Genomic DNA, 24,146 nt, shown 5'->3' with positions numbered 1-24,146 from the left:
GTCTGTGAGAGCGAGGAGCTCACGGGCCTGCGAGGTTGTTTAGGCCTGTCTAGATCAAAGGGTGGTCTCTGACTCTGCCTGTCTGGATCCCACGGCTGTCCTTGATTCTGCCCGTCTCCATCTGAGGGCCTCTTCCTCCCACGGCCCCCCTGGCCACACCCCCCCCCACGCTGCTTCTTCCCCAGGTCAAAGAAGAACTGAGATGCCGGCTCCTGAGAGATACAGTATACAAAACATTCACAACACTTTCCATGACAGACTGAACAGGTGAATCCAGGTGAAAGATATGATCCCTTATTAATGTCACTTGTTAAATCCACTTTAATCAGTGTAGATGAAGGAGAGGAGACGGGTTGAAGAATGATTTTTAAGCCTTGAGACTAATGAGACATGGATTGTGTTGTGTGCCATTCAGAGGGTGAACGGGCAAGACAAAATACACTGCTCAAAAACATAAAGGGAACACTTAAACAACACATCCTAGATCTGAATGAATAAAAATCTTTTTAAATACTTTTTTCTTTACATAGTTGAATGTGCTGACAACAAAATCACACAAAAATAATCAATGGAAATCCAATTTATCAACCCATGGAGGTCTGGATTTGGAGTCACACTCAAAATTAAAGTGGAAAACCACACTACAGGCTGATCCAACTTTGATGTAATGTCCTTAAAACAAGTCAAAATGAGGCTCAGTAGTGTGTGTGGCCCCACGTGCCTGTATGACCTCCCTACAATGCCTGGGCATGCTCCTGATGAGGTGGCGGATGGTCTCCTGAGGGATCTCCTCCCAGACCTGGACTAAAGCATCCGCCAACTCCTGGACAGTCTGTGGTGCAACGTGGCGTTGGTGGATGGAGCAGACATGATGTCCCAGATGTGCTCAATTGGATTCAGGTCTGGGGAACGGGCGGGAGTCCATAGCATCAATGCCTTCCTCTTGCAGGAACTGCTGACACACTCCAGCCCATGAGGTCTAGCATTGTCTTGCATTAGGAGGAACCCAGGGCCAACCGCACCAGCATATGGACTCACAAGGGGTCTGAGGATCTCATCTCGGTACCTAATGGCAGTCAGGCTACCTCTGGCGAGCACATGGAGGGCTGTGCGGCCCCCCAAAGAAATGCCACCCCACACCATGACTGACCCACCGCCAAACCGGTCATGCTGGAGGATGTTGCAGGCAGCAGAACGTTCTCCACGACGTCTCCAGACTCTGTCACATCTGTCACGTGCTCAGTGTGAACCTGCTTCATCTGTGAAGAGCACAGAGCACCAGTGGCGAATTTGCCAATCTTGGTGTTCTCTGGCAAATGCCAAACGTCCTGCACGGTGTTGGGCTGTAAGCACAACCCCCACCTGTGGACGTCGGGCCCTCATACCACCCTCATGGAGTCTGTTTCTGACCGTTTGAGCAGACACATGCACATTTGTGGCCTGATGAGGTCATTTTGCAGGGCTCTGGCAGTGCTCCTCCTGCTCCTTCTTGCACAAAGGCGGAGGTAGCGGTCCTGCTGCTGGGTTGTTGCCCTCCTACGCCTCCTCCACGTCTCCTGATGTACTGGCTGTCTCCTGGTAGCGCCTCCATGCTCTGGACACTACGCTGACAGACACAGCAAACCTTCTTGCCACAGCTCGCATTGATGTGCCATCCAGGATGAGCTGCACTACCTGAGCCACTTGTGTGGGTTGTAGACTCCGTCTCATGCTACCACTAGAGTGAAAGCACCGCCAGCATTCAAAAGTGACCAAAACATCAGCCAGGAAGCATAGGAACTGAGAAGTGGTCTGTGGTCACCACCTGCAGAACCACTCCTTTATTGGGGGTGTCTTGCTAATTGCCTATAATTTCCACCTGTTGTCTATTCCATTTGCACAACAGCGTGTGAAATTTATTGTCAATCAGTGTCGCTTCCTAAGTGGACAGTTTGATTTCACAGAAGTGTGATTGACTTGGAGTTACATTGTGTTGTTTAAGTGTTCCCTTTTTTTTTGAGCATGTATTTAAGTGCCTTTGAACGGCATATGGTAGTAGGTGCCAGATGCACCAGTTTGTGTCCAGAACTGCAAAGCTGCTGGTTTTTACACACTCAACAGTTTCCCGTTGGAATTAACAATCGTCCACCACCCAAAGGACATCCAGCCAACGTGCCAACTATTGGAAGCATTGGAGTCAACATGGACCAGCATCCCTGTGGAACGCTTTCGACACCTTGTAGAGTCCATGTCCCGACGAAATGAGGCTGTTCTGAGGGCTGAAGGGGGGGGAGCAACTCCATATGAGGAAGTGTTCTTAATGTTTTGTCCACTCAGTGTATATTTATCGTCTGCATTGTCGAAGCGGTGTGTGTTTTTAAGAAGGCTATTTTCTGATGATTATTCCTTATTGGAATTTGGCCTTTAGATCATTAGTGTCCTTATGTCTTGTTTTAAATGTCTATTCAGCCCCACGGTCTGGCTTGATGCTTTGGCACCGGAAGGACCAAACAGGAGGACTATTTAGATTTGCCATTTCCTCTGGAGGGGAATGAGATGTTCCTCCTTGAGGTCGGCAGCACGGGTTGGTCTTCCCATGTCCGTCCGTCCGTCCGTCCGTCCGCCGTCAGTCAACATTTCAATATTTTATAGTTGTTCACCTTCTACACTACATGACCAAAAGTATGTGGACACCTGCTCGTCCAAAATCTCATTGCAAAATCATGACCATTAATATGGAGTAGCCATGAGGTCAAAGGAACTGTCCGTAGAGCTACGAGACAGGATTGTGTTGAGGCACAGATCTGGGGAAGGGGACCAAAACATTTCTGCAGCGTTGAAGGTCCCCAAGAACACAGTGGCCTCCATCATTCTTAAATGGAAGAAGTTTGGAACCACCAAGACTCTTCCTAGAGCTGGCGCCCGGCCAAACTGAGCAATCGGGGAGAAGGGCCTTGGTCAGGGAGGTGACCAAGAACCCGATGGTCACTCTGACAGGTCCTCTGTGAGATGGGAGAACCTTCCGGAAGGAAACCATCTCTGCAGCCCTCCACCAATCAGGCCTTTATGGTAGAGTGGCCAGACGGAAGCCACTCCTCAGTAAAAAGGCACATGACAGCCCGCTTGGAGTTTGCCAAAAGGCACCTAAAGACTCTCAGACCTGTGGTTTGATGAAACCAAGATTCAACTATTTGGCTTGAACACCAAGCATCACGTCTGGAGGAAACCTGGCACCATCCCTACGGTGAAGCATGGTGGTGGCAGCATCATGCTGTGGGGATGTTTTCAGCAGCAGGGACTAAGAGACTAGTCAGGATAGAGGCAAAGATGAACGGAGCAAAGTACAGCGAGATCCTTGATGAAAACCTGCTCCAGAACGCTCAGGACCTCAGACTGGGGTGAAGGTTCACATTCCAACAGGACAACGACCCTAAGCACACAGCCAAGACAACGCAGGAGTGGCTTCGTGACAAGTCTCTGGATGTCCTTGAGTGGCCCAGCCAGAGCCTGGACTTGAACATCTCTGGAGAGACCTGAAATAGCTGTGCAGCAACGCTCCCCATCCAACCTGACAGAGCTTGAGTGGATCTGCAGAGAAGAATGGGAGAAACTCCCCAAATACAGGTGTGCCAAGCTTGTAGCATACCCAAGAAGACTCAGGCTGTAACGCTGCCAAAGATACTTCAACAAAGTACTGAGTAAAAGGTCTGAATACTTATGTAAAGGTGATATTTCTGTTTATTTTGCATTATAAATTAGCAAACATGGAAACCCATTTCATGAAGCTCCCAACAAACAGTTCCTGTGCCGACGTTGCTTCCAGAGGCAGTTTGGAACTCAGTGAGTGTTGCAAACGAGGACAGACGGTTTTTACGCGCTACGTGTTTCAGCACTTGGTGGTCCCGTTCCGTTCCCTCGGCCGTCCCCGTTCCGTTCCCTCGGCCGTCCCCGTTCCGTTCCCTCGGCGTCCCCGTTCCGTTCCCTCGGCCGTCCCCGTTCCGTTCCCCCGGCGGTCCCGTTCCGTTCCCTCGGCGGTCCCCGTTCCCTCGGCGGTCCCCGTTCCCTCGGCGGTCCCCGTTCCCTCGGCGGTCCCGTTCTGTGAGCTAGTGTGGACTACCACTTCACGGCTGAGCCATTACTGCTCCTAGACTTCACAATAACAGCACTTACAGTCGACCGGGGCAGCTCTAACAGCGGAGAGAGTTGACATTCTGACTTGTTGGAAAGGTGGGATCCTGTGACGGTTCCACGTTGAAAGTCACTGAGCTCTTCAGTAAGGCCGTTCTACCGCCGATATTAGTCTATGGAGATTGCATGGCTGTGTGCTCAATTTTATACACGTCAGCAACAAATGTGGCCGAAATAGGAGAATCCAATCATTTGAAGGGGTGTCCACATACACATGTATCTTAGTTGTTGGCCTTTATTTAGCATGGAGCATTTCTCCAAACCCTGAGAGGTTTTCAGATCCTAACAGTGTGTGTGAGTGTACCTGGACAGTAGGGTCAGATAGGATCTGAATACCCTTACAGGAGGTCTAACAGTGTGTGTGAGTGGACCTGGACAGTAGGGTCTGATAGAGTATTCTCTCCAACCATCTTCCTGTAAGGGTTCTCAGTGACATCCTGAGGCTGTTTGACCAGTTCTGATGCCTCCATGCTTTTCATCGGGATAATGTTGAAGGCATACAGGTACTAGAGAGAGAGAGAGAGAGACACAGTTACAATACATCCTGGTACTAGAGAGAGAGCGAGACACAGTTACAATACATCCTGGTCCTAGAGAGAGAGAGAGACACAGTTACAATACATCCTGGTACTAGAGAGAGAGCGAGACACAGTTACAATACATCCTGGTACTAGAGAGAGAGAGACACAGTTACAATACATCCTGGTACTAGAGAGAAGCGAGACACAGTTACAATACATCCTGGTACTAGAGAGAGAGAGACACAGTTACAATACATCCTGGTACTAGAGAGAGAGAGAGACACAGTTACAATACATCCTGGTACTAGAGAGAGAGAGAGACACAGTTACAATACATCCTGGTACTAGAGAGAGAGAGAGACACAGTTACAATACATCCTGGTACTAGAGAGAGAGAGAGACACAGTTACAATACATCCTGGTACTAGAGAGAGAGAGAGACACAGTTACAATACATCCTGGTACTAGAGAGAGAGAGACACAGATATAATACATCCTGGTACTAGAGAGAGAGAGAGACACAGTTACAATACATCCTGGTACTAGAGAGAGAGAGACACAGTTACAATACATCCTGGTATTAGAGAGAGACACAGATACAATACATCCTGGTACTAGAGAGAGAGAGAGAGAGAGAGACACAGTTACAATACATCCTGGTACTAGAGAGAGAGAGAGAGACACAGTTACAATACATCCTGGTACTAGAGAGAGAGAGAGAGACACAGTTACAATACATCCTGGTACTAGAGAGACACACAGTTACAATACATCCTGGTACTAGAGAGAGATACACAGTTACAATACATCCTGGTACTAGAGAGAGACACAGTTACAATACATCCTGGTACTAGAGAGAGAGACACAGTTACAATACATCCTGGTACTAGAGAGAGATACAGATACAATACATCCTGGTACTAGAGAGAGACACAGTTACAATACATCCTGGTACTAGAGAGAGATACAGATACAATACATCCTGGTACTAGAGAGAGATACAGATACAATACATCCTGGTATTAGAGAGAGACACAGTTACAATACATCCTGGTACTAGAGAGAGACACAGTTACAATACATCCTGGTACTAGAGAGAGATACAGATACAATACATCCTGGTACTAGAGAGAGACACAGTTACAATACATCCTGGTACTAGAGAGAGATACAGATACAATACATCCTGGTACTAGAGAGAGAGAGAGACACAGTTACAATACATCCTGGTACTAGAGAGAGACACAGTTACAATACATCCTGGTACTAGAGAGAGAGAGAGACACAGTTACAATACATCCTGGTACTAGAGAGAGAGAGACACAGTTACAATACATCCTGGTACTAGAGAGAGAGAGACACAGTTACAATACATCCTGGTACTAGAGAGAGAGAGACACAGTTACAATACATCCTGGTACTAGAGAGAGAGACACAGTTACAATACATCCTGGTACTAGAGAGAGAGAGACACAGATACAATACATCCTGGTATTAGAGAGAGACACAGTTACAATACATCCTGGTATTAGAGAGAGACAGTTACAATACATCCTGGTACTAGAGAGAGAGACACAGTTACAATACATCCTGGTACTAGAGAGGAGACACAGTTACAATACATCCTGGTACTAGAGAGAGAGAGACACCGTTACAATACATCCTGGTACTAGAGAGAGACACAGTTACAATACATCCTGGTACTAGAGAGAGAGAGAGACACAGATACAATACATCCTGGTACTAGAGAGAGAGAGACACAGTTACAATACATCCTGGTACTAGAGAGAGAGAGAGAGACACAGTTACAATACATCCTGGTACTAAGAGAGAGAGACACAGATATAATACATCCTGGTACTAGAGAGAGAGACACAGATACAATACATCCTGGTACTAGAGAGAGAGAGACACAGATACAATACATCCTGGTACTAGAGAAGAGAGACACAGATACAATACATCCTGGTACTAGAGAGAGAGACACAGTTACAATACATCCTGGTACTAGAGAGACACAGTTACAGTACATCCTGGTACTAGAGAGAGAGACACAGTTACAATACATCCTGGTACTAGAGGTTCTGATGTACACTACCTTTCAAAGATTGGGTCACTTAGAAATGTCCTTGTTTTTGAAAGAAAAGCAACATTTTTGTCCATTAAAATAACATCAAATTGATCAGAAATACAGTGTAAACACTGTTAATGTTGTAAATGACTATTGTAGCTGGAAACAGCTGATTTTTAATGGAATATCTACAGAGGCCCATTATCAGCAACCATCACTCCTGTGTTCCAATGGCACGTTGTGTTAGCTAATCAAAGTTTATCATTTTAAAAGGCTAATTGATCATTAGAAAACCCTTTTGCAATTATGTTAGCACAGCTGAAAACTGTTGTTCTGATTAAAGAAGCATAAAACTGGCCTTCTTTAGACTAGTTGAGTATCTGGAGCATCAGCATTTGTGGGTTCGATTACAGGCTCAAAATGGCCAGAAACAAAGAACTTTCTTCTGAAACTCGTCAGTCTATTCTTGTTCTGAGAAATGAAGGCTATTCCATGCGAGGAATTGCCAAGAAACTGAAAATCTCGTACAACGCTGTGTACTACTCCCTTCACAGAACAGCACAACTGGCTCTAACCAGAATAGAAAGTGGGAGGCCCCGGTGCACAACTGAGCAGAGAACAAGTACATTAGAGCATCTAGTTTGAGAAACAGACGTCTCAAGTCCTCAACTGGCAGCTTCATTAAATAGTACCGGAAAAACACCAGTCTCAACGTCAACAGTGAAGAGGCGACTCCGGGATGTGGCCTTCTAGGCAGAGTTGCAAAGAAAAAGCCATTTCTCAGACTGGCCAATAAAAGAAAAGATTAAGATGGGCAAAAGAACACAGACACTGGACAGAGCAACTCTGGTGTTTTGCATGTACTATTTAATGAAGCTGCCAGTGGCCAATAACATCCTCCAACACAGAGAGGGGAGTGTCAGTAACATCCGAGGGGAGTGGCCAGTAGAGAGGGGAGTGGCCAGTAGAGAGGGGAGTGGTCAGTAACATCAGAGGGGAGTGGCCAGTAGAGAGGGGAGTGGTCAGTAGAGGGGAGTGGTCAGTAGAGAGGGGAGTGGCCAATAACATCCTCCAACACAGAGAGGGGAGTGGTCAGTAACATCCGAGGGGAGTGGCCAGTAGAGAGGGGAGTGGTCAGTAACATCCGAGGGAGTGGTCAGCAGAGAGGGGATGGCCAGTAGAGAGGGGAGTGGGCAGTAACATCCGAGGGGAGTGGTCAGCAGAGAGGGGAGTGGCCAGTAGAGAGGGGAGTGGCAGTAACATCCGAGGGGAGTGGCCAGTAGAGAGGGATGGTCAGTAGAGAGGGGAGTGGTCAGTAACATCCGAGGGGAGTGGCCAGTAGAGAGGGGAGTGGTCAGTAGAGAGGGGAGTGGTCAGTAACATCCGAGGGGAGTGGCCAGTAGAGAGGGGAGTGGTCAGTAGAGAGGGGAGTGGTCAGTAACATCACCTTTCTCTTCTCCGGTTGTTGACGGTTGCCAGGGCGATAAATCTGCTGACGTGCTGAGTGTTCTCCTGAAGAACAACATGATTCCTACACACACACACACACACACACACACACACACACACACCACACACACACACGTTAACTCCCTCTACCGCAGCAAAGTGGTATTATGGTAGTTTATATACAGTGTGTATTACCCTGAAAGTGTGTGTGTGTGTGTGTGTGTGTGTGTGTGTGTGTGTTGTGTGTGTGTGTGTGTGTGTGTGTACCTGTAAGGTTGTGTGTGTAGTGTGTGTGTGATAGTGTGTGTGTGTACCTGTAAGGTTGTGTGTGATAGTGTGTGTGTGTGATAGTGTGTGGTGTGATAGTGTGTGATAGTGTGTGTGTACACACCTGTAAGGTTGTGTGTGTGAGTGTGATAGTGTGTGATAGTGTGTGTGTGTGTGTGTGTGTGTGTGTGTGTGTGTGTGATAGTGTGTGTGAGTGTGATAGTGTGTGTACCTGTAAGGTAGTTTGTGTGATAGTGTGTGTGTGTGTGTGTGTGTGTGTGTACACACCTGTAAGGTTGTGTGTGTGATAGTGTGTGTGTGAGTGTGATAGTGTGTGATAGTGTGTGTGTGTGATAGTGTGTGTGTGTGTGATAGTGTGTGTGTGTGTACCTGTAAGGTTGTGTGTGGTGTGTGTGTGTGTGTACCTGTAAGTAGTGTGTGATAGTGATTGTGATAGTGTGTGTGTGTGATAGTGTGTGTGTGATAGTGTGTGTGATAGTGTGTGTGTGTACCTGTAGTGTGTGTGTGATAGTGTGTGTGTGTGTGCGATAGTGTGTGTGTGTGATAGTGTGTGTGTGTACCTGTAAGGTAGTGTGTGTTGGTGTGTGTGTGTGTGTACCTGTAAGGTGTGTGTGTGTGTGTGTGTTTGTGTGAGATAGTGTGTGTGTGATAGTGTGATAGTGTGTGTGTGTGTGAGATAGTGTGTGTGTGATAGTGTGTGTGTGATAGTGTGTGTGTGTGTGATAGTGTGTGTGTGTGTGTGATAGTGTGTGTGTGTGTGTGTGAGATAGTGTGTGTGTGTGTGTACCTGTAAGGTTGTGTGTGTGTGTGTACCTGTAGTGTGTGTGATATGTGTGGTGTGGTGTGTGGTGTGTGTGTGATAGTGTGTGTGTGATAGTGTGTGTGTGTGTGTAGTGTGTGTGTGATATGTGTACCTGTAAGGTTTGTTGTGTGTGGTGTGTGTGTGTGTGGTGTGTGTGTGTTGTGTGTGTGGTGTGTGTGTGAGATAGTGTGTGTGTGATAGTGTGTGTGTGTGATAGTGTGTGTGTGTGATAGTGTGTGTGTGTGTGTGTGTAGTGTGTGTGATAGTGTGTGTGTGATAGTGTGATAGTGTGTGTGTGTGATAGTGATTGTGATAGTGTGTGTGTGTGATAGTGTGTGTGTGTGTGATAGTGTGTGTGTGTGTGTGTGTGTACCTGTAAGGTTGTGTGTGTGTGTGTGTGTGTGTGTGTGTGTGTGTGTACCTGTAAGGTAGTGTGTGTGTGTGTGTGTGTACCTGTAAGGTAGTGTGTGTGTGTGTGTGTACCTGTAGGTAGTGTGTGTGTGTGTGTGTGTGTGTGTGTGTGTGTGTGTGTGTACCTGTAAGGTAGTGTGTGTGTGTGTGTGTGTGTACCTGTAAGGTAGTGTGTGTGTGTGTGTGTGTACCTGTAAGGTAGTGTGTGTGTGTGTGTGTGATAGTGATGTGTGTGTGATAGTGTGTGTGATAGTGTGTGTGTGATAGTGTGTGTGTGTGTGTGTGATAGTGTGTGTGTGATAGTGTGTGTGTGTGTGATAGTGTGTGTGTGTGATAGTGTGTGTGTGATAGTGTGTGTGTGTTGTGTGGTGTGTGTGTGAGTGTGTGTGTGTGTGTGTGTGTGTGTGAGTGTGTGTGTGTGCCTGTAAGGTCGTCTCTCATAGTGAACTCCCTCTACAGCAGCGAAGTGGTATCGAGGCTTCAGCTTGAAGGCCAGGTGGGAGATGGAGGTCGTTCCACAGAACTTAGTGTTCACTTCCTGAAACAAAACATATTTATTTTGTTTGAAACTATAGCTGAAGCTTTTTCTATTTACCTTTTTAGATTTTATACCTTAATATTTTATATTTTGTTACGCGCTTCATTGAACATTTGCACAAAGGTTCTAAAGAAAAGGAGAAATAACCAAAATGACCTTTTATTTGTTGAGTTTAATTCCAAATGTAATGAGAATAGGCCTTTACATGGGGTCATTTATACCAACTATTGATTCATTGAATTTACAGAAAATATGTTCCATATCGGGATATGAGAATTTGGCCATATCGCCCAGCCCTAACTCCAGACCCACAATGCCGTTTGTTGGGTCGGTTAGACAAGAGGACAGTTGGGTCGGTTAGACAAGAGGACAGTTGGGTCGGTTAGACAAAAGGACAGTTGGGTCAGACAAGGACAGTTGGGTGGGTTAGACAGAGGACAGTTGGGTGGGTTAGACAAAAGGACAGTTGGGTTAGACAAGAGGACAGTTGGGTGGGTTAGACAAAAGGACAGTTGGGTCGGTTAGACAAAAGGACAGTTGGGTTAGACAAGAGGACAGTTGGGTGGGTTAGACAAAAGGACAGTTGGGTTAGACAAGAGGACAGTTGGGACAGACAAGAGGACAGTTGGGTTAGACAAGAGGACAGTTGGGACAGACAGAGGACAGTTGGGACAGACAGAGGACAGTTGGGACAGACAGAGGACAGTTGGGACAGACAGAGGACAGTTGGGACAGACAGAGGACAGTTTGAGTGTCTTACGGGGCTGTTGGCGTACTGCCAGACTCCGCGGGGCCACTGTGATGTCAGCAGGATGTCCACTCCTCTGAACTGGTTGTTGCTAATCAGTGGCTCCACCAGCTGACTGAGGTCTTTAGGAGAGAAGCAGTGAGCTGGAGTCGGGTCCTGCCGCCCCTCACGACCACTCACATACGCTATCTGCAGGCCTGACGCCCCGGAGAAAACACCTCGACGACCTGACACACAGAGAGAGAGATATGTTACGGTCAAGCCTGTGAAACAGCAGTGGAAATACAGAGCGGTATTACTCAGGTAGGTGATGTCAGTCTACTCAGGGTCAGGGGTCAGAGGCTACTCTTACCCAGGGTGATGTCAGTCTACTCAGGGTCAGAGTCTACTCTTAACCAGGTAGGTGATGTCAGTCTACTCAGGGTCAGAGTCTACTCTTAACCAGGTAGGTGATGTCAGTCTACTCAGGGGTCAGAGTCTATTCTTACCCAGGTAGGTGATGTCAGTCTACTTAGGGGTCAGGGGTCAGAGTCTATTCTTACCCAGGTAGGTGATGTCAGTCTACTCAGGGGTCAGAGTCTATTCTTACCCAGGTAGGTGATGTTGTCAGCCAGCTCACAGCCGTCAGCACTGGGGAAGAAGCGGGTGGTCTCCTGGCTGGCTGCTCCCAGGATGTAGGTGTGGATGGGAGCTGCAACAACAAAGTCAAGACAATGCCGTTCCTAACTCCAGACCCACAATGCCGTTCCTAACTCCAGACCCACAATGCCGTTCCTAACTCCAGACCCACAATGCCGTTCCTAACTCCAGACCCACAATGCCGTTCCTAACTCCTGACCCCACAATGCCGTTCCTAACTCCTGACCCCACAATGCCGTTCCTAACTCCAGACCCACAATGCCGTTCCTAACTCCAGACCCACAATGCCGTTCCTAACTCCAGACCCACAATGCCGTTCCTAACTCCAGACCCACAATGCCGTTCCTAACTCCTGACCCCACAATGCCGTTCCTAACTCCTGACCCACAATGCCGTTCCAAACTCCAGACCCACAATGCCGTTCCTAACTCCTGACCCACAATGCAGACCCACAATGCCGTTCCTAACTCCTAGACCACCAATGCCGTTCCTAACTCCAGACCCACAATGCCGTTCCTAACTCAGGACCCACAATGCCGTTCCTAACTCCAGACCCACATGCCGTTCCTAACTCCAGACCCACAATGCCGTTCCTAACTCCAGACCCACAATGCCGTTCCTAACTCCGACCCCACAATGCCGTTCCTACTCCGACCCACAATGCCCGTTCCTACTCCAGACCACAATGCCGTTCCTAACTCCAGACCCCACAATGCCGTTTCCTAACTCCTGGACCCACAATGCCGTTCCTAAACTCCTGACCCACAATGCCGTTCCTAACTCCTGACCCACAATGCCGTTCCTAACTCCAGACCACTATGCCGTTCCTAACTCCGGACCCCACAATGCCGTTCCTAACTCCAGACCCACAATGCCGTTCCTAACCTCCTGACCCACAATTGCAGACCCACAATGCCGTTCCTAACTCCAGACCCACAATGCCGTTCCTAACTCCTGACCCACAATGCAGACCCACAATGCCGTTCCTAACTCCAGACCCCACAATGCCGTTCCTAACTCCAGACCCCACAATGCCGTTCCTAACTCCAGACCCCACAATGCCGTTCCTAACTCCTGACCCCACAATGCCGTTCCTAACTCCTGACCCCACAATGCCGTTCCTAACTCCTGACCCCACAATGCCGTTCCTAACTCCTGACCCCACAATGCCGTTCCTAACTCCTGACCCACAATGCCGTTCCTAACTCCTGACCCACAATGCCGTTCCTAACTCCCATGACCCACAGCCGTTCCTAACTCCAGACCCACAATGCCGTTCCTAACTCCAGACCCCACAATGCCGTTCCTAACTCCAGACCCACAATGCCGTTCCTAACTCCTGACCCACAATGCCGTTCCTAACTCCAGACCCACAATGCCGTTCCTAACTCCAGACCCACAATGCCGTTCCTAACTCCAGACCCACAATGCCGTTCCTAACTCCAGACCCTATGCCGTTCCTAACTCCTGACCCACAATGCCGTTCCTAACTCCGGACCCACAATGCCGTTCCTAACTCCTGACCCACAATGCCGTTCCTACTCCAGACCCACAATGCCGTTCCTAACCCCACAATGCCGTTCCTAACTCCAGACCCACAATAGGTTACCTTTCTTTGCTCCAGATTTGTACTCCTGCCATTCAGCCTGAGCTTCTGGAGAGGAACCGAAGAAGTTTCCTACACAGAGCAACAGCTGCAGAGAGAATAGGAGATGAGATACTGATGGGATGTGTGTGAGAGTGTGTGGATTGTGTGGTTAGGACTTACATCAAACTGGGCCGCTCTTCTTCTGGACGGTTCGGACGCGGTTAAACACAGCATTAATGCTTCCTTCCACGTCACCACATGCGAGGCTAGAATAGATTAAAACAGTATTGAAATTGTAGCTAGCTAGTTATGTGCAGAGTTTATTGAAAACAGCAAGTGTACTTTCTCATGAAGAAACTGGACAACCGTAGCCATCTAGTTACCTACACGGCTTGTTGTGTTTTACTTTCACTGCTAGCTAGTTTTTATTAGGTTATGACTTTGACCTTTACTACCAAGTTAGGGGGAAGCTAATAAATAACTAGGAATTATCATAAGTGTAAACTTACATCTTCAACGGTTTTTCCCCCATTCCGTTAAAAGTAGAAAAGCAGAGTTTTTGTTAGCTAGTGTGTTAGCTAGCTCGTCTCCGGATAGCTAGCTGTAGACAGTGTGCGTCGATAATATTCTTCCCCCTCTGTTACGGACGAAATAAACCTTCCCATCTCTATAAAACACATTCTGGTTATTAGTACAATTAACACAGAACCATGCAAACACAACGTTTATTATTGAGCTAATACGTGATTTGTATAGGTACCCCCCCCCCCCCGACATGATGGATTACTTTAATAAAACAAAGACAAATCCTTTATACCGGAAATGATTCTATTCGGATGGATGGACAGTCCGCCGGGTAGCCAGATATTTAGTGTTGTACACGCTACAAACTCATAAAGAAATGATTTTGTGTTGTCCTTCGGCATTTTGGAGACATGCTTTAGTAGGACACCTTCAGTTTTGAACCAAAGCGACTGTCCTGTTTCCTCTCATATCTGGCAACCCCGACGTCAGTGTCGTCACTAGTTACCACAGCCACAAAGTTAAACAAAATGGTCTATCGTAAAAATGCATACATTGTTGCTTTTTGGTCTTAATTTAAGGTTAGGTATACGGTTAGCACTGAGGTTAACGTTAGGCTTACAATTTAAGTAGATACATTGTAGAAATAGGCAGGACTGGATTTTGTGGCTGTGGTAACTAGTGATAACCGGACCAAATGTCTCTTCTCCTTTCTAAATCCTGGAATTTGACTCTTTCCCCGAGGTGCTCTGTTTTGGTTAACCAAAAATAAAACCTAAAATTCAGGGGAAAGGCTATACCCCTGACCTGCAAAGAATGAGATTTTTCGATGTATTTGATTTAACTCGGCAGTAAGCTGACGTGCTAGCTAGTTAACATGACGTGCTAGCTAGTTAACACGATGTGCTAGCTAGTTAACATGACCATGCTAGCTAGTTAACATCACGTGCTAGCTAGTTAACATGACGTGCTAGCTAGTTAACATGACGTGCTAGCTAGTTAACATGACGTGCTAGCTAGTTAACATGATGTGCTAGCTAGTTAACATGATGTGCTAACGAGCTTTAGTTACACGCACAGCGCCTCGGAAACCGCTCATAGCCGGTCTGTAATTTCATCATGTCGCCGTTGAGGCAGAGACACCAGTTCGACTTCGAAACAGCACAAACAACCTGCCTGAATAATTCGTGCTAGTTGGCTTTCTTCACTGGTCTTCTCTCATGCACTGATCAGGGGCTAAACGCATTTACTGAGCTATCTACCCTACATGGTATTCACAGCTACCCTACATGGTATTCACAGCTACCCTACATGGTATTCACAACAAGCTACATGGTTTTCACAGCTACCCTACATGGTATTCACAACAAGCTACATGGTTTTCACAGCTACCCTACATGGTATTCACAACAAGCTACATGGTTTTCACAGCTACCCTACATGATATTCACAACAAGCTACATGGTATCACAGCTACCCTACATGGTATTCACAACAAGCTACATGGTTTTCACAGCTACCCTACATGTATTCACAACAAGCTACATGGTTTGTCACAGCTACCCTACATGGTATTCACAACAAGCTACATGGTATTCACAGCTACCCTACATGGTATTCACAACAAGCTACATGGTTTTCACAGCTACCCTACATGGTATTCACAACAAGCTACATGGTTTTCACAGCTACCCTACATGGTATTCACAACAAGCTACATGGTTTTCACAGCTACCCTACATGGTATTCACAACAAGCTACATGGTTTTCACAGCTACCCTACATGGTATTCACAACAAGCTACATTGGTTTTCACAGCTACCCTACATGGTATCACAACAAGCTACATGGTTTTCACAGCTACCCTACATGGTATTCACAACATTAAATTAAAGAGCAGCGATGCGTTAAAGAGCAGAGCAGCGATGCCGTTTAAGAGCAGCGATACGTTTAAAGAGCAGCGATGCGTTAAAGAGCAGCGATGCGTTAAAGAGCAGCGATGCGTTAAAGAGCAGCGATACGTTAAAGAGCAGAGCAGCGATGCGTTAAAGAGCAGCGATACGTTACAGAGCAGAGCAGCGATGCGTTAAAGAGCAGAGCAGCGATGCGTTAAAGAGCAGCGACGCGTTAAAGAGCAGCGATGCGTTAAAGAGCAGCGATGCGTTAAAGAGCAGCGATGCGTTAAAGAGCAGCGATGCGTTAAAGAGCAGCGATGCGTTAAAGAGCAGCGAAATGTTAAAGAGCAGAGCAGCGATGCGTTAAAGAGCAGCGATACGTTAAAGAGCAGAGCAGCGATGCGTTAAAGAGCAGAGCAGCGATGCGTTAAAGAGCAGCGACGCGTTAAAGAGCAGCGATACGTTAAAGAGCAGCGATACGTTAAAGAGCAGCGACGCGTTAAAGAGCAGCGATGCGTTAAAGAGCAGAGCAGCGACGCGTTAAAGAGCAGCGATGCGTTAAAGAGCAGCGATGCGTTAAAGAGCAGAGCAGCGACGCGTTAAAGAGCAGCGATGCGTTAAAGAGCACGATGCGTTAAAGAGCAGCGATACGTTAAAGAGCAGCGATGCGTTAAAGAGCAGCGATGCGTTTAAAGAGCAGAGCAGCGATGCGTTAAAGAGCAGCGATGCGTTAAAGAGCAGCGATACGTTACAGAGCAGAGCAGCGATACGTTAAAGATCAGCGATGCGGTTAAAGAGCAGCGATGCGTTAAAGAGCCAGCGATGCGTTACAGAGCAGCGATGCGTTACAGAGCAGCGATGCATTAAAGAGCAGCGATGCGTTAAAGAGCAGCGATACGTTACAGAGCAGCGATACGTTAAAGAGCAGCGATGCGTTAAAGAGCAGCGATGCGTTAAAGAGCAGCGATACGTACAGAGCAGAGCAGCGATACGTTAAAGAGCAGCGATGCGTTAAAGAGCAGCGATGCGTTAAAGAGCAGCGATGCGTTAAAGAGCAGCGATGCGGTTAAAGAGCAGCGATACGTTACAGAGCAGCGATGCGTTACAGAGCAGCGATGCATTAAAGAGCAGCGATGCGTTAAAGAGCAGCGATGCGTTAAAGAGCAGCGATGCATTACAGAGCAGCGATGCGTTAAAGAGCAGAGCAGCGATGCGTTAAAGAGCAGCAGCGATGCGTTAAAGAGCAGCGATGCGTTAAAGAGCAGCGATGCGTTACAGAGCAGCGATGCGTTAAAGAGCAGAGCAGCGATGCGTTAATAGGCAGCGATACGTTAAAGAGCAGCGATGCGTTAAAGAGCAGCGATGCGTATAGAGCAGCGATGCGTTTTAAAGAGCAGCGATGCGTTAAAGAGCAGCGATGCGTTAAAGAGCAGCGATGCGTTAAAGAGCAGCGATGCGTTAAAGAGCAGCGATGCGTTAAAGAGCAGCGATACGTTAAAGAGCAGTGATGCGTTAAAGAGCAGCGACGCGTTAAACAGCACTATCAACAAGTCAGGTCCTACAGGCCCTAGTTTCTACCTTAACACACTATCAACAAGGCAGGTCCTACAGGCCCTAGTTTCTACCTTCTTAACAACACTATCAACAAGGCAAGTCCTACAGGCCCTAGTTTCTACCTTCTGACAACACTATCAACGAGGCAGGTCCTACAGGCCCTAGTTTCTACCTTCTGAACAACACTATCAACGAGGCAGGTCCTACAGGCCCTAGTTTCTACCTTCTTAACAACACTATCAACGAGGCAGGTCCTACAGGCCCTAGTTTCTACCTTTTAACAACACTATCAACAAGGCAGGTCCTACAGGCCCTAGTTTCTACCTTAACAAACACTATCAACAAGGCAGGTCCTACAGGCCCTAGTTTCTACCTTCTTAACAACACTATCAACAAGGCAGGTCCTACAGGCCCTAGTTTCTACCCTTCTTAACAACACTATCAACAAGGCAGGTCCTACAGGCCCTAGTTCTTCTACCTTCTTAACAGCACTATCAACAAGGCAGGTCCTACAGGCTCTAGTTTCTACCTTCTTAACAGGCACTATCAACAAGGCAGGTCCTACAGGCCCTAGTTTTGTCCCACCTGGAATTATGTTTAGTCGTGTGGTCAGGTTCCACAATGAGGGGACTTAGGAGAATTACAATTGGATCAGAACAGGGCAGCACGGCTGGCCCTTTAAGTACACAGAGAGTTAACATTAATAATATGCATGTCAATCTCTCCTTGCTCAAAGTAGAGGAGAGATTGGACTTCATCACTACTTGTGTTGTGAGAAGTTTTGACATGTTAAATGCACCGAGCTATCTGTTTAAAAACTTCTTAGGGATAGGCCCCTTTTTTCTCCACTTCCTGTCTGAATGACGTGCCCAAAGTAAACTGCCTGTAGCTCAGGCCCTGAAGCCAGGATATGCATATAATTGGTACCATTGGAAAGAAACACTTTGAAGTTTGTAGAAATATTGGTATGATAGAATTAAATCCCAAGAAAAAACCTTCCAGAATCTTTTGTTGAGAGACCAGCCTCTTAGAAATGCAAGAGAAAGGTCATATTGACAATTAGGGTGTCAGCAGTCTGTTCAAGGTTTCAGGCTTGTAACTTCAAAAACGAATAAGAAATAACAGTTTTAGTAGAAGGACGCAGTCTTGGAAATTTGTGTTTCCGCCATGAAGACATTACGCACCTGCTAAAATCGGTTTCCTATTGAACATACTTCTTTCCAAATAAATATTATAGTTTGATCACATTTTAGGGTATCTGAGGAGTAAATAGAAACGGTGTGTTGACTTGTTGAAACAAAGTTTAGGGGTAGATTTTTGAATTCCTTTCTCTGCAAGTTGAATGAGTGGATTACTCAAATCGATGGCGCCAACTAAACAGACTTTTTGGGATATAAAGAAGGATTTTATCTAACAAAATGACACTACATGTTATAGCTGGGACCCTTTGGATGACAAATCAGAGAAAGATTTTCAAAAAGTAAGTGAATATTTAATTGTTATATGTGAATGTATGAAAACTGTGCCGGTGGAAAAATATTTTGATGTGGGGCGCTGTCCTCAAACAATCGCTATGGCATGTTTTCGCTGTAATAGCTACTGTAAATCGGACGGTGCAGTTAGATTAACAAGGAATTTAAGCTTTCAGCTGTTATCAGATACTTATATGTACCAAAATTTGAATTGCGCGCCCTCAGTTTCACTGGAAGTTGTCCTGCTAACGGGACACTGATCCGTAAGACGTTTTTTAACTACTAGCACACAGCTCGGACAGCCATGCATACCCCACAAGACATGCCAGCAGAGGTCTGTCTAAACTACTGGCACACAGCTCGGGACAGCCATGCATACCCCACAAGACATGCCACCATGAGGTCTGTCTAAACTACTGTGAACCATCAGATCCTCCTCTCCACCCTCTCCGAGCTGGGCATCTCCGGCGCGGCCACGCTTGAGATGCGTCCTACCTGACAGGTCGCTCCTACCAGGTGGCGTGGCGAGAATCTGTCTCCGCACCACGTTCTCTCACCACTGGTGTCCCCCAGGGCTCTGTTCTAGGCCGCTCTCCTATTCTCACTATACACCAAGTCCCTTGGCTCGGTCATATCCTCACATGGTCTCTCCTATCATTGCTACGCAGACGACACACAATTAATCTTCTCCTTTCCCCCTTCTGATAACCAGGTGGCGAATCGCATCTCTGCATGTCTGGCAGACATATCAGTGTGGATGACGGCTCACCACCTCAAGCTGAACCTCGGCAAGACGGAGCTGCTCTTCCTCCCGGGGAAGGACTGCCCCGTTCCATGATCTCACCATCACGGTTGACAACTCCCTTGTGTCCTCCTCCCAGAGTGCTAAGAACCTTGGCGTGACCCTGGACAACACCCCTGTCGTTCTCCACTAACATCAAGGCGGTGACCCGATCCTGTAGGTTCATGCTCTACAACATTCGCAGAGTACGACCCTGCCTCACACAGGAAGCGGCGCAGGTCCTAGTCCAGGCACTTGTCATCTCCCGTCTGGATTACTGCAACTCGCTGTTGGCTGGGCTCCCTGCCTGTGCCATTAAACCCCTACAACTCATCCAGAACGCCGCAGACCGTCTGGTGTTCAACCTTCCCAAGTTCTCTCACGTCACCCCGCTCCTCCGCTCTCTCCACTGGCTTCCAGTTGAAGCTCGCATCCGCTACAAGTCCATGGAGCTTGCCTACGGAGCTGTGAGGGGAACGGCACCTCCGTACCTTCAGGCTCTGATCAGGCCCCTACACCCAAACAAGGGCACTGCGTTCATCCACCTCTGGCCTGCTCGCCCTCCTACCTCTGCGGAAGCACAGTTCCCGCTCAGCCCAGTCAAAACTGTTCGCTGCTCTGGCACCCCAATGGTGGAACAAGCTCCCTCACGACGCCAGGACAGCGGAGTCAATCACCACCTTCCGGAGACACCTGAAACCCCACCTCTTTAAGGAATACCTGGGATAGGATAAAGTAATCCTTCTAACCCCCCCCCCAAAAAGATTTAGATGCACTATTGTAAAGTGGTTGTTCCACTAGATATCATAAGGTGAATGCACCAATTTGTAAGTCGCTCTGGATAAGAGCGTCTGCTAAATGACTTAAATGTAAATGTCTGTTTAAACTGACTGGCACACAGCTCAGACACCCATCCATACCCCACAAGACATGCCACCAGAGGTCTGTTTAAACTACTGGCACAAAACTCGGACACCCATACATACCCACAAGACATACCACCAGAGGTCTGTATAAACTGACTAGCACACAGCTCAGACACCCATACATACCCCACAAGACATGCCACCAGAGGTCTGTTTAAACTACTAGCACACAGCTCAGACACCCATACATACCCCACAAGACATGCCACCAGAGGTCTGTATAAACTACTGGCACACAGCTCAGACACCCATCTATACCCCACAAGACATGCCACCAGAGGTCTGTATAAACTACTGGCACACAGCTCAGACACCCATCCATACCCCACAAGACATGCCACCAGAGGTCTGTTTAAACTACTGGCACACAGCTCAGACACCCATCCATACCCCACAAGACATGCCACCAGAGGTCTCTTCACAGTCCCCAAGTCCAGAACAGACTATGGGAGGTGCACAGTACTACATAGAGCCATGACTACATGGAACTCTATTCCATATCAGGTAACTGATGCAAGCAGTAGAATCAGATTTAAAAAATTAAATTAAAATACACCTTATGGAACATTGGGGACTGGGAAGAGACAAACACAGGCACAGACACGCACACACATACACACATTACAACATACGCACTAGACACACACGTACACATGGATTTTGTGTTGTAGATATGTGGTAGTAGAGTTGGGGCCAGAGGGCACACTTAATGTGTTGTGAAATCTGTTGTGAATGTATTGTAATGTTTAAAAAAATATGTATATAACGGCCTTAATTTTGCTGGACCCAGGAAGAGTAGCTGCTGCCTTGGCAGTAGCTAATGGGGATCCATAATAAACCCCCAGAAAGAGTAGCTGCTGCCTTGGCAGGAACTAATGGGGATCCATAATAAACCCCAGGAAGAGTAGCTGCTGCCTTGGCAGGAACTAATGGGGATCCATAATAAACCCCAGGAAGAGTAGCTGCTGCCTTGGCAGGAACTAATGGGGATCCATAATAAACCCCAGGAAGAGTAGCTGCTGCCTTGGCAGGAACTAATGGGGATCCATAATAAACCCCAGGAAGAGTAGCTTCTGCCTTGGCAGGAACTAAATGGGATCCTTAATTATAACATGCACATGAGAGAACAAGAGATGTAAAATATATTCAATCATATTCATAGTTCAGTTATTTCAGTTTATCTATCCTATCAAATCCTCTGTTAAAGCCTTATTTTATTTACATAAATAAAAAAAATAAAAAAATCTATTGAACTGTAATACTGTCCCTTGATGAATTTGCTCCAAGCTTTCCTTCCAATAAATCACAAGCAATACCTTATTCCAGTTGGTATTTGATGGGATCAGGTGTGTGTCTGAGCTGATTGCAAGCTGCAAATGAGTTAACACAGAATCCTCCATTATACAATATTTATTATTTATCAAATACGTGATTTCTATATACTTACTCTCCGACATGTTAGAGCTCTTTCAAAAATCGTTTATACCAAAATGATTCTAGTCCGATGACTGACGATAGAGCAATGTGAATGCTCCGGGTTGCCAGATAAGTTTATATTTTTAATTATTCTAGTTGGAAAAGTTGTCCCACTCCAAAATCATAAACAAATGTTCCATTTTATTTTGTTGAGATCCGTTGACAGTTTGGAGACCTTTAGTTTGTTGGACACCTTTAGATTTGAACCAAAGCAAAGACTGTCTATTATATTGACAATATAGTCGATTGACTGCTCTACAATGGAAATACATGTCCTCAAAGATGGAAGTGGGAGGAGGCAAGATCAGGTAGGACCATTATAGCCAATGATAGGGCAAATAGCGGTGAACAACTGGCCATAGAGAGAGAGATAGAGGACTCATCTTTGTATCTGTGCCATTATAGCATCTGTGACAGCATGGGCATCGCCATTAAGGCTATCTCCATTTTAAAGTAGTCAATTTTCTTCTTCATTGGCTGATTTCCTTCAACTAATAGAAATCCCCACCCAGTTGACTACTTTAAAATGGTGGAAGCCCTCAATGGCAATGTCATTTTTTTTAAAGTTGCTGAAATGCTACATTTCCACCTGCATCAGTGCATTCATAACACAACCTAACCATTACGAAACTTCTATTGGATCAAATAAGCCTCATGAAGCAAATTAGCAATTACCTTTTTTGTTGACCAAATTTGACACTCATTGACCTCTATACGAACATTTCTCAATTCGTGGTCTTATTTATCGTGGACAGATTTCGGGCGAAGTACTTTGCCTCTTCCTCTCTGACCAAAGCAACTGAAGAAACTTTGTTTTTTCCACCTTATCTGGCAACCCTCATGCCTTCTCTACTAGAGGGTCGTCACTAGTTAACACAGCCACAAAGTCATAACCCCCGCCTATTTCTACAGAATATATTCTTAAATTATGATTTTAAAACTAACACTGCTAACCTTATACATAGCCCTAACATTAAATTAAGACATTTTTTTCATGAATTTTTACGATTTGGCTTTGTGGCTGTGTTATCTAGCGGAAAACTCCACCAGAGAGGTTCTCCATCCTGGCATTTGCCTCCATCCTGGTCTCTCCGAAGTGCCCGGACCAAAAACAGGAAGTAAGTAACAAAATCAAACGTATAATTCAGTTTCTGCTTGAGGCTCGATGTGGTAAAAGGATAGAGCCAATGATGAAACGGGCTGCAACATAAACACAACACAATAACACGCTGAAATGTAGACACCACAAGCTGCTCTGCTCTAACATGGCGTCGGAGACTTTTCGTCTTCTTTCATTTAGCTGGGCATGCTAGCTAGTTAGCATGATGTGCTATGGCTAACGTTAACTACCAGCACAGGGCCTCCAACTGCCAATAGCCTGGTTGTGTAATCATGTATACGTTGCTGCTACTGTTTTATCTATCCCGTTGCCTAGTTACTTTACCCCTACCTGTATGTACATATCTACTTCAATAACCTCGTAGTACCCTGTGTATATGGCCAAGTTATTTTATTTGAGGTGGCCTTTGTTGTAAAGCATCTATTTTGACTAAGACACAGCCGTAACTATAAAAGCCTTACTGAACGAACGAAGCTAGTTAAATAATTCGTCTTTTAGCCAAAGTGCATTAGCTAGCAGCTAGCTAGTACCACTACTACGACTGGGTGCATCTCATTCCTATTAGTTGGCTTCCTTCACTCGTCTCTTCTCCTGTCATTCACTGATCTGGGGCTGAACAAGCTTCCCTACATGATATCCACAGCTCAGCTAGCTACATGGTATCCATAGGCTCAGCTAGCTACATGGTATCCACAGGCTCAGCTAGCTACATGGTATCCATAGGCTCAGCTAGCTACATGATATCCATAGGCTCAGCTAGCTACATGGTATCCATAGGCTCAGCTAGCTACATGGTATCCATAGGCTCAGCTAGCTACATGGTATTCACAGGCTCAGCTAGCTACATGGTATTCACAGGCTCAGCTAGCTACATGGTATTCACAGGCTCAGCTAGCTACATGGTATTCACCGGCTCAGCTAGCTACATGGTATTCACAGGCTCAGCTAGCTACATGGTATTCACAGTACACAGTTTGTTATATTTTACTCAGTTGAGAGAGATTCACTGATCCAGATCCTGGGCCTCCTTGTGTCCTATTTCCTGATTGTACTGCCCATCTAAATGAGCAACTATTATAAATAAATAGCATGCGTGTCAGGAAAGATATGCCATCAGTGGAGTTGAAGTGTGTGTGTGTGTGTGTGTTTCAGTATGAGCACGGGGGAAGATGAGGACT

At 46.5% G+C, this 24,146-nt stretch overlaps 1 protein-coding gene and 1 long non-coding RNA gene across 3 annotated transcripts; both read right to left on the bottom strand.

The window, feature by feature from the left end:
* Window positions 1–32: 32 nt before the first annotated feature.
* On the bottom strand, window positions 33–13,417 carry LOC115189809 (CWF19-like protein 1; the record flags this gene model as incomplete). Its single annotated transcript, XM_029748321.1, has 8 exons — window positions 33–212; window positions 4,539–4,673; window positions 8,207–8,290; window positions 10,132–10,247; window positions 11,008–11,222; window positions 11,585–11,686; window positions 13,244–13,328; window positions 13,403–13,417. Coding segments are annotated over 7 exons (648 nt in total), but the record flags the coding sequence as incomplete, so codon positions are not given.
* Window positions 13,418–13,422: 5 nt separating this feature from the next.
* Window positions 13,423–14,271, bottom strand: LOC115189822 (uncharacterized). 2 transcript variants are annotated; one of them, XR_003877004.1, is made up of 3 exons: window positions 14,040–14,271; window positions 13,732–13,889; window positions 13,423–13,488 (listed from the first exon to the last, which is right to left on the bottom strand). It is a non-coding gene; the product is annotated as an uncharacterized LOC115189822 (long non-coding RNA). The 2 variants fall into 2 exon arrangements; XR_003877003.1 differs by lacking the exon at window positions 14,040–14,271 and having other exon boundaries at window positions 13,732–13,993.
* Between the last annotated feature and the right edge of the window lie 9,875 nt (window positions 14,272–24,146).

The sequence above is a fragment of the Salmo trutta genome, unplaced genomic scaffold (assembly GCF_901001165.1).
Source record: "Salmo trutta unplaced genomic scaffold, fSalTru1.1, whole genome shotgun sequence".
Lineage (NCBI taxonomy): Eukaryota > Metazoa > Chordata > Actinopteri > Salmoniformes > Salmonidae > Salmo > Salmo trutta.
Note: the sequence above shows the minus strand (reverse complement) of the source record. Positions and strands in the feature narration are given on the sequence as shown.